The sequence below is a fragment of the Spermophilus citellus genome (assembly GCF_964194105.1).
Source record: "Spermophilus citellus genome assembly, chromosome: 2".
Lineage (NCBI taxonomy): Eukaryota > Metazoa > Chordata > Mammalia > Rodentia > Sciuridae > Spermophilus > Spermophilus citellus.
Genome location: NC_138183.1, coordinates 24,445,900 through 24,464,919, shown reverse-complemented (window position 1 = coordinate 24,464,919; position 19,020 = coordinate 24,445,900). Strand labels below are relative to the sequence as shown.

Sequence of the window (19,020 nt, the reverse complement as noted above, 5' to 3'; positions counted from 1 at the left end):
ACCAGGATTCTGGAAGAGCTCCAGGCCATCTGGTGGGGTCAAGACAGCCACACCAGGACTCAAGGCTTGTTCCTTTTGTGCACACACAAAGGGACAGGGACCTCACTACTGTCTCAAATAAGTAATTTTTATCTTAGGAAAATTCTGTTGCTTTTGACAACTGTGACCCAATGAATCAAACATGCAGACATGATCCTGCTCGTGCAGGTAGCAGCAGCCCTTGGAGCTGCGAATTCTCCCCCGACCTCAGACACTCTGCAGTTGCTACAATCACTCTGTGTTAACTCATAACCCTTCTCTGGACATGCTCCTATCCTCTGGCCTTTCTAGAAAGTGATGCCATGTTCTCTGGGCGATGGGCATTTTTGTTCCACTAAAACAGCTGAGAATGACTGAGAGTTTGTGGCTGCTATGATTACTGTGATGTTGGTTCATACAGGAAGGAGATGGAAGGAAGGTGGAGTAATGAAAGTTAAAGATTCCAGAAGGCGCAAGTAGAGAAGCTGGGCTCCCTGGAGGCCCACTAAATCCTGAGCCTTGGAAGAGAAACACACAGAATGGCAAAGGGTAGAGAGAAGGGGTGGGGCTAAGAGTGCCGAGGCCCTGCTGCTTTAAAAGAGCCACCGCTGAGCTCTAACTTGGGTGGCCCCGATGGAGGAGCAATCAGTGGGGAGGAAGGAGCTATTAGATAGATGGTGAAGCCTGGCTCAAACAGAATAAGCTGGCTTGCTCGTTCATTGACTGAGCACCTCCTGGTTCCTGGCCTCATGCAGGTGTGAGCCACAGCAGTAAGGGACAGACAAGGTTCAGGTGGGGGGGTCTAGGGAGGGGAAGAGGCAGCATCCCAGGACCTGGCTACATTCAAGGATAGGGTGGGCCTGGACTGACTGCAGGCACCTGAGCCAAGTCTCTCCAACTTCTGCATCTACTCCATGCAGTTAAATTTTGGTTAATAAGAACCTGGTATCCCCACCAGACATGACAAGATGGTGGCCAGAAGGGACACAGCACCTTCTATAAACAAGACAGGTGTTCACCTGTCATCCTGCTGAGGTCCCAGGTCTAAAAGAAGCAGAGAGGCACACAAAAAGAATGATGGACCTGGGGGAGAGCAAGTGGGCATGTGCAAGGGGCCGGCTAAAGACTGCAGGACAGCAGAAGCCCTGACCCCACCCAGAGAAAGGCCCGGGACCTCTTTGAAAGGTTTCAGGATGATAGAGCAGAACTGCAGCAAGTTCCTCTCAGGCTGCTGGAGCCAGCTCCTCAGGGCTTGACCCACTGAGCTGTGCTGAAAAATGCCGAGACAGAATAAAATTGCAGAACCTTTGAAGGTGGAATGTCTCCGGGATGGGTAGCGTTTACTGGGCTTCCTCTCGAAGGTGCTGGTTCTTCGTAAACGGGCGCCATGCGTAGCTTGATACTCCGTCCGCCCACTGGGAATGAACATTTGTTTACATGTTACCGTTATCAGAATCTCAGCACACCATACACATTTGGAAGTGAGTTTGTATATTCAAGGGCACCACTATACTTTTCTGGGAAAGAGACACTAAGTTTAAGCTTTCTATTTGGAAACAAAATCCAGGCTATGTGACAGGGGAAGGTATCTCTATCCAAGGATAAAACCTGCAATTTAAGTACTAGCCACTTGGCTAAAAAACCAAGCAGGTCTGAGTACCTGGAACATTGGCTAAGAGAATGTTGATTAGCACACAAAATACCCTTTCAATGGAACATGCTGTGTAGACATTTAACTCATCTTTTAGAAGGCTGTTACCAATGACCCCTTCACTGCACCTTGGCTTCTCTTGCCATGCCACGGGAAACAGTATTTATCTCACCAGGGCTTTCTGGGATTCGATGACTTTGGCTGCAGCTTCCAGGAGGGATAGCTGTACTCTGCTGATCTACCATCACGGCTTCATTCCAGCTGCTACTGGTTTATGACTTATCAGATGGAAGGAGACACACACCACCTGCTCTGCGTGTCTCCAAGGGGCAACCTCATCTCAAAGCTTCCCTTCCGTCTACAGTTCTCCTTGAAAACCAGAGAACACTAGGTACAGGCCAAATTCTGGGGGAGTTTCCTCCCAGGAGGGAGCAAGCCTGCTTGGCAACCACCCCAGCTCCTCACTGCCCTCCCCACCCCCCACCCCAGCAGACCACGGAGCGGCTCTGCAGAGCCTCTGCCATCTGACATTTCCATCCTCCAAGAGCCCTGTGATTCGATTCTTTCTCAAAATGACTTAGTCTTTTTATTTTTTTCCCCCTCTTGGAGCATTTAAAAATACATTCAAACAAAATAATTCTTTAAACAGAAGTGCACAGCCGTTTCCTTGCACAGTAGATAAATCTGAAATGAGCAAATCTTTTGGCATTTTAAACAGAGTTCAGGGACATGCCATGTGTGGGTAGAGGTTATGAAACCATGTAAAGTTTTATATCTCATCACTGAGGTTCTCAGACCTACACATGTGTCTCAAAAGTCAACCCTGGGAGCACATTGAAAATGCACACTTCCAGGCCTCACACAGAGGTGTGCACGCTCACAGGCTGACAACAAAGGTCTCGGTAAGGCCATACATTCTCCTTTTTAACAAACCCCAGGGAGTTTTCATGCACTTAGAGAAAGACATGGTCTTAGAATCGTAAGTAAAAATATATCAGAATAAGCTCTCTATTTCTTCAGGCTCTTGTCAGATTTTAATATTTACTGAGACGACCCTAGGGGAGATGGAGACACACATATACAGACATCTGCTTTCATTCTTAATCATAACTAAATTTCTTGACATTGGCAGGGGAAAGAAAGATTGCTACTAGGGGTTGGAGATATAAGAACTGCATTGTCAAGTTGAGAGTCTGCACTACCATGTTTGTGTGAGAGTTTGAGCCCTGGTTTCCTTGTTTAAAAACTGGGGATAGCCAATCTGCCTCATTATTAAGGCTGCTGTAATGAGTAAGTGTGGATACATGAAGAGTTCTAGCATAGTGCTGTCCAAAAGAACTGTGAACAATGACGCTATGCCCAGTCAGCCCTGCCCAATAAGTAGCTACTATTGCCATGAGGCTACCAAGCACCTCACATGTGGCTGGTGAGGCCAAGGAACTACATTTTAAAGTTTATTAACTATCCATTAATTGAAATAGCTCCACGTAGCTAGTGGCTACTATACTGGACAGCGTAGCTCTAACTGCAGTCCAGCTACAAATAATTTTGTTACTACAGGTCGAGCATCCCTAATTCAAAACTCCAAAGTGCTCCCAAATTCCTAACTTTTTGGGTGTTGAGACTCAAATATTTGCAAAATCAAATAGGCAAATATTCCAAAATCTGAAAAGCTCCAAAATCTACCTTTCTGGTCCCAAGCATTTTTTTTTTCTTTCTTTCTTTTTTTCTCCAAGCATTTTGGATAAGGGATCTTCAACCTGCTTTAGTTCCATTTTATCAATGAGGCCAAAAGAGCTTAAATGGCTCACCTGATGGTCAGAGCTTAGGAAGGAAGTGGAGATGGGACCTATGATGACCCAAATTGCTGGGTTCTCAAAGGAAAGCAGCTGCCTTCCTTTGAAACACCTCACCCACATCACAAGGCGGCCCCACCTGAACCTGAAGCGGGAGCCCAGCCTGATGAAGTCCGATCTGGCGGACTTGCTGTTTCCCGGCGTGCGCAGGCGGAAGAAGGCGTGGTGCTCCACAGCACACTTCCACAGATGCTTGCAGGTCCGGGCACTGTCCAACCGGAACACAAAGGTGTGCTCTTGCTCACGGCCCTGAGAGAGCAAGCACAGGGTCCCGGTGGGGCATCTGTCACATCAAAGCGGGGCTGTTCACAGCAAGGAAGACCGACGGGGAGCAAGGCCTACCTGGTCATCATCCTCCACCACCACGAGTGTCAGTTTGCTCTTTTTAAAATCCATTTTGGTAATTTTAGGCCTGATCAGAGAGAAAGCATTTTAAAAAAGCACAGTCTGCGGTAAAATGATCTACACATCAAACAGCAGTTTCCTGTCTACTTTTAAAGCTTAGATTGGCTAAGAAAAAAAAAATCATTCATTCATTTACATGTGATTATCCAGAGGTTTCAGGGTCATTGCCACACCCCCACAATGAGAAAAGGATGGTGTGATTTTAAAAACAAATCTGGGTGTTGTATATCCCTCCATAATCATCCATCACATAGACTCCACCACAAAATAGGAAAAGACATTTTAATATTAGACAAAACTAAATTACCAAAAGAATAAGCCTATTTTGTTAGCTCCTTCAAAGATTAATATGCCTGTCGGGGTCAGTCCAAGAGAATATTCACAGCCATCTCTTCCCTACAAACAAACGAAGTGACAATCGGTAGAGGGTTCTAACAGGTCGTCACAGAGCAGAATGCAAAAACAGTTCCCTCACCACAAGTTACTTTGTTGACACACCGTTTACATACTTTTCAGTAATAGCAAAAGCAAACGACTCAAACGCGGCAGTCCTTACCCTGACGATGTGCATGTCTACCCCATACATTTCCAGCCACTTTGCTTTATTCAGATAGGAGAGTTCCGCCTGGGCAGGGCTCTTTCCCCTTAGAAAAACCAACAGAAACACATGTTAACGGGGACTGGCACACCCACGGGGTTCTGGAGGGCACTCCACACTGTGCAAGGTCACACAGCAACGGAGGGGGGGGGGCGGGGGGGCGCCAGTTCTACTGACCGAAAAAATCTCCAAGAACATGGTGTTACTGAATAGGAAGATCAGAGGACAGTGCTTATAAGGGGGTCACTTTAGAAAACAGGTTTTTTGTTTTTTGTGTGTATAGAAACATATATTTAAACACAAAGGAAAAGGGTGCTGCCAAGGGCTTCCTGCAGGGCGGGAGGCTGTACGGGTGTGTGAGGGGGTGGGTGGTGGGAGGACTCCAGAGCCACACAGTTCTAACCTGCATCAATGATAGAATGAGATTGCACTCATGTCACCTTCCATTACCAACAACAGTAAAGTCACTGGGATTTTCAGAAGGACTGAGAGGCTACATATAGGAGGCCATACCAAGTTTCAGGTCGGAGAGCAACAGGGTGGTGTGGGGGGAAGCAGGAATGGTAGGGAGGAAGGGAGGACCTCAGGGAAGTGAGTGAGTGGGGTTCAACCGGGTTAGATCAGGGCAGGGGCTGCCGGGGAGGAACCAAAGACATAAATGACATGGCCGGCTTTAGGTGTGAGGCCACACTTCCTGAAATACTACACAGCACAGCACACAGTCTCAACTTCGGGGACTCCTACATGACAGGATTACAAGACTGGACACTGCTCATCTGAAACACGCAAGGTCAGAAGGGTTTCCGATTTCAGACATGTGCAGATTCTGGAAAGCTTGCATATAGGTGAGGAGATACCTTGGGGAGGGGACCCAAGTCTAGACGTGAAGTTCATTTATGTTTCATATACATACTATGCACATAGCCTGAAGGTAATTTTAAACACTGTTTTTATGGTTCCTGCGTTTTGACTGTGCCCTGTCCCATGAAGTCAGGTGTGGAATTTTTCCAAGGTGTCATGTGGGTGATCAAAAAGTTCCATAGTTGGGTCTTTCAGAGTAGGGATGCTCCACTTGTGTTTTTAAAAGGTTTGCTCTAGAAGGTTCAGGTCAGGGTCACCAGTGACCAAGGTGTGTGAGAGTGTGGGGGGCACTGCCATCTTGCTGGGAAACTTGGGGTACTGCCAGGACGGTGGGGGCACTCTTGGCAACAACAAGCGAATCTCTACTTCAGAGGGAGAGAGAGAGACTATGGTTTGGTTCTTGCTGCATCTCTCTCAGAAAAGAGATGACACGAGGGCCCCTGGGAACACAGGTGTGGAGGAAGCACAGCAGAGCAGGAGCTGCTTGCTGTCTCTTGGTCATCAACTAAGCAATTCTACAGTGGACAAGAGAGTCTGACACACACACACAGGACAAGATGAATAAACAAATCAGAATGCTAGAGGGGCACATCAAGGTACCTGCACTCTTTCCATCTCTGGAAGATATCAAATTCCATCGCTTCTGTCTGATTTGGAATGAACCGAAACTCAGACACAAGCTCTGGTGTGTGTTCCGGAAGTTCACACTCCCCAAGCTCTGCTGCAAGGTTCATAGAAGGGAGGAAAAGAGGAGACAGTGAATACTTCCAGTTATTGCTGCAGCCAAGTCCAAAGGCATTTTGCATGATTACGAAGCACAAGTACCCCCTGAAGTATAGCTCTCTCCTTTCAGGAGGACTGAGGCCTCACTTGGTAGTCATATGTACACTCAAAATCCCCAAGAATCATTCCGATGCCCTCCCCATTGGGTGATACACCATCATCTTGGTTATTACTCTTTTCCCTGACTATTTCTCCCATCCAGGGAGGCCCTGATTGCATTTTCCCTGAGAAGTGGCGGACCCCCACATTTGCAATAAAAGCCAATTGTAGGGAATGAGGATCTGCCCAGCAATATCCACGGCACAAGGTGCTTGTTAAGGGCAGATGAGAGCAGCGCTTCAGGGCCTGCAGTGCTGGAGAGAATGGATCAAGAATTTGGTACATACAGAATCCGAGGGAGAAAACAAGGAGGGAAGGGGGGAGGGAGAGGCGGTGCGATGGCTGCAGGAGCAACTGCAGCAAAGCGAGCAGAACCTGGGGGGAGGCAGCTGTGCAGAAAGGGAAGCAGCAGAGGCAGCAATGCCAGCAGAAAGCCCAAAGCATGCTGCATGGTCCTTGCTCTTGCCACAGAATGGAGGCCCCAAGGACACAGGTGGCTTGTCCCTCCAGGCATAAATGAGAAAGTCACCTCTCCCCACCCAGCTTCTGCAGACCCCAGAATAAAAAGGACTCCTTCAGTTTCCTCCAATTCCTGGCAACACAGAGTATGGTCCACAGACCAGCAGCACAGCCCATTTGTGTGAAATGCACACCCCCAGGCCCCACCCCGAAACGACCCAGGCAAAGCCCGCCTTGTACCAAGAGGCCTAGAGGACCCATGCACACTTCCCTTGGGAAAGTACTGATCTCCAACAGTTTTGGAACTTGAAGGTGCATCAGAATCGCCTGGTGAGCTCCTAAAACCTACACTGCTGGGCCCCACACCCAGAGTTTCTGTAGGTCTGGAAGGAGGCCCAGAATTTGCATTTCCCAGATGATGCTGATGTGGCTGACCTGGAACATGTTCTTGAGAACCTCTGCTTCACACACCACTTCACCAACAGACCAAAGCAGGCCTAGGTGCCCGAACAGTCCAGGGACAGCAACTCACTTCGTACCCAGCAATCCTGTCCATCACCTATTAGGCCACACCCAGACAACATGGGCTTCTGAGAGCCCAATCCCACATTCTCTCTTCCAAGGAGGGACTCCAGCTGCCTTTCAGAGTAGAAAAAATACTCTTGTCTATCTACACCAAGGAAGCAGTGATACCAAATGCAGATGGACAGTGAGGAGCTTGTACAAGAAGCTTGTACATGGGCCAGGGCCTGCGGAAGGTCCCCCTCCTGCTGCCCCTCACCTGCACACTAGGTCCATGGCCCGGGAGAGTCTTGGTCAGGGAGTGCAGCCCTTGGTACCTTGGGCAAAGGCACAGATGAAGACTGCTCTGGAAACACCATTTGCCCCAAAAGGGTAGAGCTTGGTTTCCCTCTGCTGGAGGCCACCACTGACCTCTGTCCAAGAGGCTGCTATGAAACCAGGTCCCTGGACATCCAGAGGGGCTGTGTGGTCTAGAAAGACTCCCTTGTCATCAACCGCCCTTTCCTGCACCTACTGGCCAACATGAGGCAACAGAGCCCTGCATCTAGTGGTACTGCAGATGGGACGGGACTAACTGTGCTACCGACATCACTGACCACCAGAGAGAAGCCAATTACAAGGTCTCCCGGCTGTGCTCAGACTAGGCATGGGGCCAGCATCCGACCTCACTCTTATTGCACTATAGGAGGCCTGAGTGCTTGGTGCTATTTAGAGGTAGCATGTCTGCCTTTCAAGAATCTGGTAGAACTTGACACCTCCCTAGGCTCCAGCCTCTGCAGCAAGCCTCCAACTCCAAGAAGGGTGGAGGGTCATGGGCACAGTCCAGACATAGGAGAGCTTGAATCCCAAATCCACCAGGTACTAGCTATGTGACCTCAGGCAAGTCACTTAACCTCTCTGGGTCTCTAAGCCTTAACTGAAAAATGGGAATTGTTCCAATAAGGACCAGAAAAGACCACAGGCAAATAAAAAATGACTGTCTTATTCATCTTCCTCCATTCCTTTTTTTTTTTGTTGTTGTTGTTGTTCCTTTTACTTGGATCAATTTTCAAGTCTACCACAAAATTATTCCCCAAGGAGCACAAGCCTCCGTGCAGGGCCACTGTATCACAACTCAGGAGGTACCACTGATACAAGGACAACAGTGGCAAGACATGTCTTCAAAGCTCACACGGGGGAGGAAACACAACCCTTCATTTGACTCAGACCCACGGAGTTGCTTGAGTGATCAGAGCCCAGGGCAAACTGCTAGGCTGAAGCAGCCAGCAGGCTTCAGCATTTACCAGGAGATGGGGTTGGGGAGAGGCTCGGGGACAGATGTGACAAGGGCTTTCCCGTGTGTGTCTACATCTTCCAAGTCTTTTTACTTGAAACTGACAGAATGATTGCATCTTAAATTATACTAATGTTATGGCTCCAGCTCAAATGGGTGATCTTTCCAAGAAAGGCTCACGGGCAGCTGATCTTCCGTCTGCCTCTGCTGGGGGCAAGGCAGAGGGTTCAGCTGGAGCCAGACTCCGAGTGTTGGGTTGCCTCCATCAGAGGTGGGGGCATGGTGCTGCTGTGAGTGTGCCCAGGCCTCTAATCATTCAGGACAGTATGCAAGCTGCAACATCGTGCCAATGGCCTGAGGAGAAAACCTGCAGGGCTGACATGATGCTTTCATTTCACCAACAACACCCTGAAACCTTGTGCTGGGCTGCCGAGCCTCATGGGACAGCTCAGCTCTCAGGGGAAAGAAGGCCACAGGCTACGCTGGTGAAGTCTGTCCCTGGCCAGAGCTGACAGGCTGTTGACACTCCCCAAGCCACACACATCCTGTGGCAATCTCCGTGGACCTGATCCATCATGGCTATGAATGACACTATCGCACCTCTACTACCAGTGCTGGCAGACCACACGGGAGGTACCCCTTCAAAATGGGGTCTCTCCAGCTGTGTCCTTTCAAATCATTCTGCATTTAGTGAGTATCTGTCCACCATATGTCAAGCCCCATTAGAAGTAGGACTTGAGGTGACCCAGGAACAGAGCTTCCTACCTTTGAGTGTAAACACGGCAAAATTCACTAAAAATACAGAGTAAAGGGCTGGGGTTGTGGCTCGGTGGTAGAGCGATCACCTAACATGCTTGATGCACTGGGTTTGATCCTCAGCACCACGTAAAAATAAAATAAAGGTATTGTGTCCACCTACAACTAAAAGTATATATATTTAAAAAAATTTTAAGGGCTGGGGATGTGGCTCAAGCGGTAGCGCGCTCGCCTGGCGTGCGTGCGGCCCGGGTTCGATCCTCAGCACCACATACCAACAAAGATGTTGTGTCTGCCGAGAACTAAGGAAAAATAAATAAATATTAAAATTCTCTCTCTCTCTCTCTCTGTCCCCCTCTCTCTAAAAAAAAAAAAATTTAAAAATACAGAGTAAAAAACATACAGAAAATGTGCATAGGACTGATCAGACTTACATTTCTTAAAAATCCACTTAAAACTCATAGAAACTCTGGTGACCTGTGGGTGGCCGGACAGGGGGTTACTTTCTTTTTTACCTGCCTTTTAATAAGCATGTACTAATTTTATAATTTGAAAAAAAAAACTTCTTGTATTAACTTTTAAAAATTGGTAGAACACAAAAGTGGGAAGCCAAATCTTGTTAATGGTATTCACAAATACTAATTATGAATGAACACATCATAATTCATCCTCCAATAGAAGCCCACAAACACACTGATCAACGAGTCCACGGCATATGTCTATCTGATGTGCTAATGAAATCCCCCACATATGCAGCTACACATTAGTCTTCTCTTAATTAGCGCTAGGGACTTTAGCAAGTGCTTCTTAGGCATTTTAAACCATGATCTGTCAATGAACCCCAGGGATGAACAGCCCATGCTGACAATCTAGCAGGCAGACGTCTTGCTGTTCAGTTCTGCCCGTGTGCCAATGACCTGCAGCAACGCTTCCAGCCTGACCTGTGCAAGAGCCACATTCAGACTCGGAGACACTGCTGCTGCTTCTGCCACCTCTAGGCCCAGGGATCCTATGCAGGCTGTCTCCTCCACGGGGGCCTAGCTCTTCCTCAACTGCTCACCACTGCCGCCGCCCACCCTAGGAAGCAGCCTGTGACTCAGCTCTCTGACTTCTCTCTCAACACCCAAGTCTAATCACCAGGTCTGCCTTCCTGTACTATCAAGGCTGGCTTTTGGGGTACACGCATAACCACCGGCCCTATTCATCTCCCTATTACAGCAGCACCCCTCACTGCATGTCAGCCATGGTCTTGGTCCCACTCCAACCCCTCTCCCCTATAGCCAGTAGGGCATGAAGTTCATGCTTTTTAAGTGGAGTCTGAGGCCATCCTGACCCCTCTCTGCCATATCATTCAACTCTTGCTACTTTCTCACTGGGCTGCTGCTGCTTCTTCTTTTTTTTTTTTTTTTGTGGGGGTGCTGGGGATGGATCCCAGGGTTGTGTGCATGCTAGGGACACGCTCTACCACTGAGCTACACCCCAGCCCCTCTCTGCACTTTGTTTCGTGCCTTGGTTCCTTGAGTCATCTCCCTCTCCACGTGACCCTGTGGCCCTGCCTCTTCTGAGTGTCCCACGTGTCTTTGCTCCTGGTGGAACCGTTCTGTCTCCTGCATCTGCCTCCCTCACTGGACTGCAAGCTACCTGGGGACAGAGACCATGTCATATTCATTTATATCCTGGGACAAAGTAGAGCCCTGGACCTAGCACACAACAGACACTCATTTGTTGAAATGAAAAGTAATAACATTAAAATGCTAATTACTACTAAAGATTAATGTACCTTGCAGACAGAGAGCAGCTAATTCCACAGCTGTTTCATAGGGGCATTTCAATCTTGAAAAAAAAAAAAGAAAAGAAAAGAAATCAATTCTAAATATGAAGCTACATACCCGTAACTATATAAAATTCTGGTAAAGCCATTCTTCAAAAAGCAGTGATATCTAGGCAATGAATTTTGTTCTCAGTTTATATTTTTGCTCTCTGTATTAAAGAATGCAAACTGACTTAAACTACAAAGTTCCCAAAGTCAGTTCTCATCATATGGTAAAATAATCCATTCTAGGTCTACTTTTCATCAATCACATGGGCAACTTGACTGAATTTGGCCAGAACGGGGAAATTTGGAAAACTGAATGAAAAGCCTCTCCTTTGCCTTATTATTTTAAAATTTATTTTGTCATATCAATAAAGTACATGCATCTTTTCAAGCTGTCTTAAATCTTTCTTGAAACAAGGCTGCAGTGTTAACAGTAAACACACAGACACCATATCTAATTAATACTGGGTGCACTCAGCTAGATTCTAGCCAGGATAACTGAGGCACAGCCACAGAAAAGTGTTAATGCCAATCTGGTAATCTCATTCATACTTATAATTTCAAAGTTAGTTAGAAAAATAATAATGACATACATTGGTATAGCACTTCATAGTTTTTGAAGCCTTTTCATGTACATTATTTGAGCTGTTCAATGCATCAAGTTTGTAAACCCTGGTATGACCAGTGTCCCCCATCTCCCATTTCACAGATCAGGAAGTAAGCATTCAGGGGTCTTGCCCAAGGTCATCTAACCAGGACTAGAACCTCGTCCTGCTTTGAAGTATAGCAAATCAGGCAGAAGTGCATGCAAACTGCAAAGTACTGTACAAATGCAGGGTGCTGCCATTAATATTTTTCTAAACTAAAGACAATTTCTACAGTCACAAGGCCTTAAGTATAAGGAACACAGTATGGAGAAAGAGATAAAAATACACACACACTCATAACACTTATGCCAACCAAAGTTCTGTATTGCATGGCTGAATAAGGCAAATGTATACACTGTACAATCAACTCATTCTACAGAGGATATTTCATTGAAATTTTTATAATGCATATTCTATTGAGTTTGCAAATTCCAAAATTACATTTTAAATTTCCTTTGGCTTACATTCAGAATCAGAATGGACTCTTGTCAGTAACATCAGGTATTACTTCTCAGACTCAATACAGCCTTAGTTTTTCATGTAATAGAAAATATTTAATACCTATGCTGAAAAATGACATTGTAAAAGCTATGACTGTTGAAATATCTTATCTTTAAAATAAACCAATATTGCATGCGAAATCAACCACTTCAAACTAATGCTTCTTGTGCTCAGTAATCATTGTGCATAGCCAGAAGCCTAGTATTTAAAAATCATTTTTAAGATGGGAAAGGAAATGAGATGAGATGGCTAAGCCTCTTTCTATCCAAATCAGAACTCAACCTCTTTCCAAGACTTCAACGTGGATGGTGACGAATGAAACTTTTTGACTACCCAAATACTTGTACGTGTATACATACTAATAACGTATCTTGCTTGCAAATATGACAAAAAGCCATTATGAATGGGCAGTGATGTGATCAGGGAGTGAATTATTCCCAAATACACATCACTTAAGATATTAAATGCTCTTGGAAATGCTTCAAGCCATATAGTAATCATTTAAAATAGGATGATAATGACAGTGATACAAGTATTAGACTCACTTTACAATGCCTGGTGCACTTTTTTTTTTTTTGAATTTTGAAAAGGGAACAAGGGCAAAAGAGTTAAAACAGTGAAATATTTTGAAATACATCATGATCTATCCTGGATGAAGAGTTAGAACAAAAGCATACTTACTTTCCAGAGAGAATGTCATGCCTGAGTTGTAAAACAAACAGGTACCTGACAAACATATACAAAAGTCAACAGAGGGTAACTCTTTCCCAGTCACCTCTAATCCCCAGCTTCCCATCATAGATCCCACCCTGCACACAGCCTGGGGTTTTGCATTGTCCAAAGGGAGTCCAGATGAAATGAGAACTTGGGTGGAAGCATCTCCTCCTGGCTCCAGGAAGACATCCCAGAACCTAACTAGGTAGTGCATGCAGGGAGTCCATAAGATACTTGTGGGGTGGAACATGGAACAGTGGGCCGTCCCATGAGGCCTCCACAACCCCTCTGATGCTCGAGAAAGGAGCCAAACAGGCCCATGGAACTCGGTACACAGGCACGCGATGTGTCCACTAACACAGGCAGGGGGAGCCACTGGATTAGGGCTGCACCAGCTCCACCTGGCAGATTCCAGAATCACATCAACAAGTTTGCAGCTGACTGGATTCTGTGATCAACAGCCTGAGCTTTGCTTCCTGATGCAGTCTAACTGCAGACCGTCTTAAAACAAACAAACAAACAAAAAAAAAACAGGCACACAAACATACACTCACCCACATATATGTGAGCACACGCACACAAGAAAGATCCTGGAATTAGACTGCAATGGGTTACAGGGAGAACAAAAAATTAGGAGGAAGGCAGCAATAACACAGGTGAGGCTTACTTAGGTTAAAAAAAAAAAAAGATGCAACGGCTTAAGTAGGTTTTGTTTTTGTTTTTGTTTTTGTTTTTGTTTACCAGGAGGATGTGGGCATCAGTGCCACTTGCAGCGCTTTGTAAAAACCAAAGCTGCCCACACTCTACTCCATACCTATGGAGTCAGGAATCCTACATGCAAGAGTGGTCCCCAGGAATCTGATTTGTTCAAAAGCCTCCCAGGTGTTTCTGATTCACACAGCCTGGCTTAAAAACCACTGGCTTTGGTGACAGCGAGAAGCAGCATGTTTCACAAAGAGCTCTGAGGAGGAACAAAACTCCAGTAATTTAATTTGTATGAACCTTGGAAACAATGTGGGCTGTCACTTTCTGTGGAATGAATATAGGACAATGTGGGTGACCCAGAAATCAAGTGGTGGGGGAGGAACGACTGCAGGTTCTAGTACATTCCAGGATGTTCCTGCTTCCCAACAGGTGCTTGACCATCATCGACTTCACCTGTGAAATTCTGGACACTAACTGGGTATTCCTATCAAGGGAAGACACCACGAATGCCGACATGGCCAGAACTTCCAGTTCCCCTGGGAAAGCCTAACTTCACAAATTCAGTTGGCCCATCCAGTGGGGCAATAGTGACCACTGGTCAGTCTTTAAAGCACTACTTAGGAAGTCATCTCCATGCTCCTGGCCATCACCGTGGACTACCCAGCTGCATATGTGTCACCACTACAATCCATCACCCAAGAAACAGGGACAAGGAGACTCTGGGATATCAAAAGCAGAAGGCTGGTGGAGAATTTCACCAAGGGAAGGGTAGCTGGCAGGGAACACCTCACTATGTACGTTCTCTTGGCTTCTACGCTGCTCCTGAAGTCCAAGAGATAGACACACACAGGCAGACACAACACATAAGAACTCAGTGAGGCTGAAGGGTGACATGAAAGGATTCTAAGAACTCTGCCATAATTAGGGCAGGAGCCTTTAAAGGGAAGTAGCCTTCACTGTGACCATCAAGGGACTATTTTGCAGCCCCTTAAAAACAAAAAGGCAATTCTGGACTGAGAAGCATTCTCCCAGTATCTGCTCTCCCTTTTTGTCACTGAGACAGAAATAAAATTCCACAGAACAACAATTCGCTTTACCCATGGCCTGAGGAAACGAATAAGTCTAATTTCTATTAAAGGAAAAACATATCATATGAAGCAAAGTTGTGGATTTTCAACAGAATACAGAAACCCAGGGGAAAATGCTAATAACCCATGCTCAGAAGTACAGAAAGTGGATGGAAAGAGAGGCACACCCATGACTTAGAAGACCTACAAATTCTACGTGAGGCCAGCATTACGTGGCAGAACCTTCTGCATTATGTCCTACCTTGTAAACTCTTCTCGGAGATTGTTCGGTTCTGAGGAATAGTATTTAACTCGAAAGTGCAATGCATAAGCAGGTCCAACTAAACGTTTGGAGACGGAGGGTTGAAGATGTTTTCCCCACAGAATGGAAAAAAGGAAAAACACATTAAATCTACAGCACATTCGCCACTCCACGTGGAGGGCACAACTGGGCACACAACACCAGTACATTCTTTTCAATCCCAGTCTGGAAAACCAAAATGGCCTTCCGTGTTGCCTAGGATAGTTTAGCTGGTAACCTCATTCTGGCAGAAAACCATAAGGCTCCAGATGAATTACGAAGAGTTGGCATTTTACTTTTACCTCTGATACCGAGAGGCTCCAAACTGATAGCCTATGTTTCTACAAAGTACAAAGTGGGCTAAAGGAAAGTGTTCTGCTGTCTGAAAATAAAGAAATACCTTACAGCATTTTTAAGAGAATAAAGATTTCTTTAAATGCCCCAAGCATAAACAGCATAGAGAAATGGGTACCACACCTGTAAAGGAGTGAGCGGGCGGGACCCCACTCCCCAAGAGCCCGCCCACTCGCCCAGCCTGCTTTGTAACTCATTAGGAAGTGAATCTAGCAGGTGCAATGTCACATTTCTGAACAGTACATTAGTCAGTTCTCACTGGCAGAGGTGTCTGATTTCAAATGAGAACATAGCTGGGTTTTAAACATTCACTAAAAACTCAAATTCAAATGTTAAGCTCTCATCTTTGGCCGGCTTTAAGAAACTAAGAATCATCCATTTAAAATCCATTCTTAAAAAAAAAAAAAAAAGGCTTCCCAGTTACAATGTATACTTAAGACCCTCAAAACTTTGGCCAAGGAATTTATCCACAAATTAAAGGAATACACAAGAAGGCTAAATTCTGTTTACTTACTTTTCATCTGCTTTTTTATGGGTTTGGAATGATCCAGCCAGTGCTGAAAGAAAATAAAAGGTTTTCATTTAGGAGCAGTTCATCGGCAGGGTTATAAGCTCTCCTGGTTATCCCCCTTTACAAACCTGGCAGTCCTACCCTCCCAAACCAGGGGCTCCGTCAGGCCATGAGTTCTTTGGTGGGGATCTACAATCTGTTTGATGTGGAATTGAAAACTTTGCACTTGTGCACCCAAGGGCATTATTCAGTAAGCAAGCTCACCGTTTTCATAAGCCTTTCAAAGAGGTAACTGGAAGCACTTAGAACCCCTTACTTAACTGATCTGTAAAGTCCCTTCGAATGCAAGGAACCACCAACTGACTGCCTTTTCCTTGAGTTTTTCACATTATCATCTTCTCCAATAATTCTGTGTCTCCATAATCTAGAGAAAAGTACAAGCTACAATGCAGATAATCCCCCATCATACCTCAGCCTTGGAGTTCTGTCACCCTAAACTTTGAAATTAGAGAACCAAAAAGTTCACAGTCTCTTTATTTTTTGGCCAGGAAATCGACCCACACCACAGATGGAAAAACAGGCAGGAATCTGCCTAAGATGATTTTGCTGGGGCCAATGACAGAATTTCCACTTCTCGTTTTTACCAGGAGAACTACTTCAATCTCATCTAAAGATTGCAAAACCATTTTCTTCAAATAAAGGTGTCTCTATAATGGCAAAGTTGAGGATACAACAGTTCTGAGGAAGCTCAGCGGCTTCCCAAGGAAAGCTATATTTAGGAACATTATACAGATGTTCCTCATTTTATGATGGGGCAATGCCTGGATAAATTCATTGTAAATTGAAAACACTGTAGGTTGAAATTGCATTTAATAATCCAACCTCCTGCACATCAGAGCTTAGCAACGCAGCACGCTCTCGACTGACTATCGGTTGTTTACTCTTGTGATCGTGTGGTTGCCTGGGAGCCGAGGCTTGCTGCCACTGCCCAGGACCTGGAGAGATTACTGTTATCGAGTATCGTTAGCCCCGTGAAAGCTCAACATCTGAAAGCGGAGGTACAGTTTCTACTGAAGGCATATCGCTTTCACACCCTCCCGACAGCGACCCGTCGTAAGTCAGGGACCATCTGTACTGTGAGCCCCTTGGAACACAGCCCCTGGAGGCCAAGGACCCTGCACCCCATCATTTGTGTACTGCCTGAGACAGGCACAGGTGTGGTTCTAGGCACTCCATTATTAGATTGAGAAATAAATACAGGTTAAGCATGATTTATTTTTTAAGTGAGGCAAGCTAGGGATGTAACCCATCACTTTTAAGCAAATTCAATACACATTGGAACCTCACTGTTAGAAAATCAGTTGGAGTGACACAGCTGGAGTGGGTTTCTCGCCAGCTCTTCAGAACCAGAGGCCATTCTGCTGACAGCCAGGGACTTTCAGAAGCAATCTAAGCTCTGTATATTCTAATAATGAGAAAGGGCGGGGCTAAATGAGTCCAGGGTACTCTACCCTGAACCACAGAGCCCCTTATGAGTGCATGGGAGGAGGGGCAAGGAAACACAAAAGCAAATAACAGATGAATTATAATACAATAAGCCTGAGAGCAGTGAGAGGCAGAACGTGGGCTTTTGTCATCTCCACTCCCGGCTAGGCAAGCGTGTAATAAAAGAAGCAGATCACCGCAGCAGGATGCATATCTCAAAGGCTCATGTAAAGGATGCTTTATCTCATTGTTAAAAGCTCTGAATTGGAAATGACCTAAATGTCCATCAACAAAGGCGGATTAAAAAATGGCTCATCCATGTAATGAAATACTATTTAAAACTGATGTAGGCCTATATTTATTGATAGGTGGCAAGAGAGCCATAGCACAATGTTAGATGAGGGAGAAAATCAGGTTGGTTCAATTTATGTGAAATTATTATTTTCTGTCAAGATATATCCAGAAGGATAGGGGTTGTTTTTGGATAGTGGGGCTGTGAATGTCATTTACTTCTCTCTCTCTAATTTAATGAGATGATTATTTGCAGGGGATGGGCTGGTTTGTCACTTCTATATTCACTTATCATTTGCCCACCTGGCAGTTTTTGACAATGTGTTTGCCTCATGAGCATTAGATATCACTGCTATACTCAAGCAGGCTGATAACCCCACCCTTTGCTCTGGGGAGACAGATTGGATATAAGCATATTTACTTGCCAGGCACGGTGGTGCAGGCACGTAATCCCAGTGACTCAGGAGGCTGAGGCAGGAAGATGGCAAGTTCATAGCCAGCCTCAGCAACTTAGCAAGGCTCTAAGCACCTTAGTGAGACCCTGTCTCAAAATTTTAAAAACAAAAATAAAAAGGGCTGTGGATGTGGCTCAGTGATTAAGTACCCCAGAGTTCAATCCCCTATACTAAAAAAAGAAAAACATATTTTCTCTCCAGCTATGTATCATGCTAATGGCTATGACTAAATCTGTACTTAAATGAATTCACCATTACCATGTAAAGAAAGTTCTCCCTGCAACCAGACTGTCTCAGCAGCCCCGTGGCTCACAGCTCAGAGGAGTTTGTCCCCTTTCCTTCCTTCTTTCTCAAATCTCCTTACCGTTAATGCTGAATAGACCACACTGACACCCACCTTTCCTCTCCCCTGTCAAACTCTAATCTCCACCCAAGTCCAATCCATGTGGCTTTTTTCTTTGGCAGAGGTTCTCAACGCCGGCTGTGTATGCCAATCATCAGAGAAACTTTCAAGAAGTCAACACCCGGATCTCACCCAAAACTCATTAACAGGAGTCTCAGAGCATCCATATTTTATAAAAACTCCTAGTGTGTCCATTAAATATTCAGTACTGAAGTTTTCTGCATCAGCTCCTACCCCGGAAGAGGCCCTGATGATCTCAAATCATCTACAAACCCTCTGAAAATAGCTATTTTGAGTTCTGCAAAATCTCAAGCAATTTCAGGTTTGTTATGGGCTACTCCAAGAGGCAAAGTGGCCAAATGTCTGTGGCTAGGGTTATCATACAGGCAGATCATGGCTAGATCCTCAGGCCAGCTGTCCCTCTGGGCAGCAGACAGCTCTACTGTAGGGCTATACTACTAGTGGGGCTTGTCCACTGTGGGGCTGGGT

General features: G+C 45.6%; 1 protein-coding gene across 7 annotated transcripts in view; it reads right to left on the bottom strand.

The window, feature by feature from the left end:
- EPB41L4B (erythrocyte membrane protein band 4.1 like 4B) overlaps positions 1-19,020 on the bottom strand; it is a 136,527-nt gene that overhangs the window by 71,268 nt on the left and 46,239 nt on the right. For all 7 annotated transcript variants that reach the window (XM_081267834.1, XM_081267837.1, XM_081267835.1 and 4 more), the window contains exons 3-12: positions 15,901-15,943; positions 14,994-15,072; positions 12,927-12,971; positions 11,062-11,114; positions 5,990-6,110; positions 4,487-4,574; positions 4,238-4,326; positions 3,868-3,937; positions 3,605-3,774; positions 1,324-1,433 (exon numbers count right to left, since the gene is read on the bottom strand). In XM_081267834.1, coding sequence (XP_081123960.1) covers positions 1,324-1,433; positions 3,605-3,774; positions 3,868-3,937; positions 4,238-4,326; positions 4,487-4,574; positions 5,990-6,110; positions 11,062-11,114; positions 12,927-12,971; positions 14,994-15,072; positions 15,901-15,943 — 868 coding nt within the window. The remainder of the gene's footprint in view (positions 1-1,323; positions 1,434-3,604; positions 3,775-3,867; positions 3,938-4,237; positions 4,327-4,486; positions 4,575-5,989; positions 6,111-11,061; positions 11,115-12,926; positions 12,972-14,993; positions 15,073-15,900; positions 15,944-19,020) is intronic.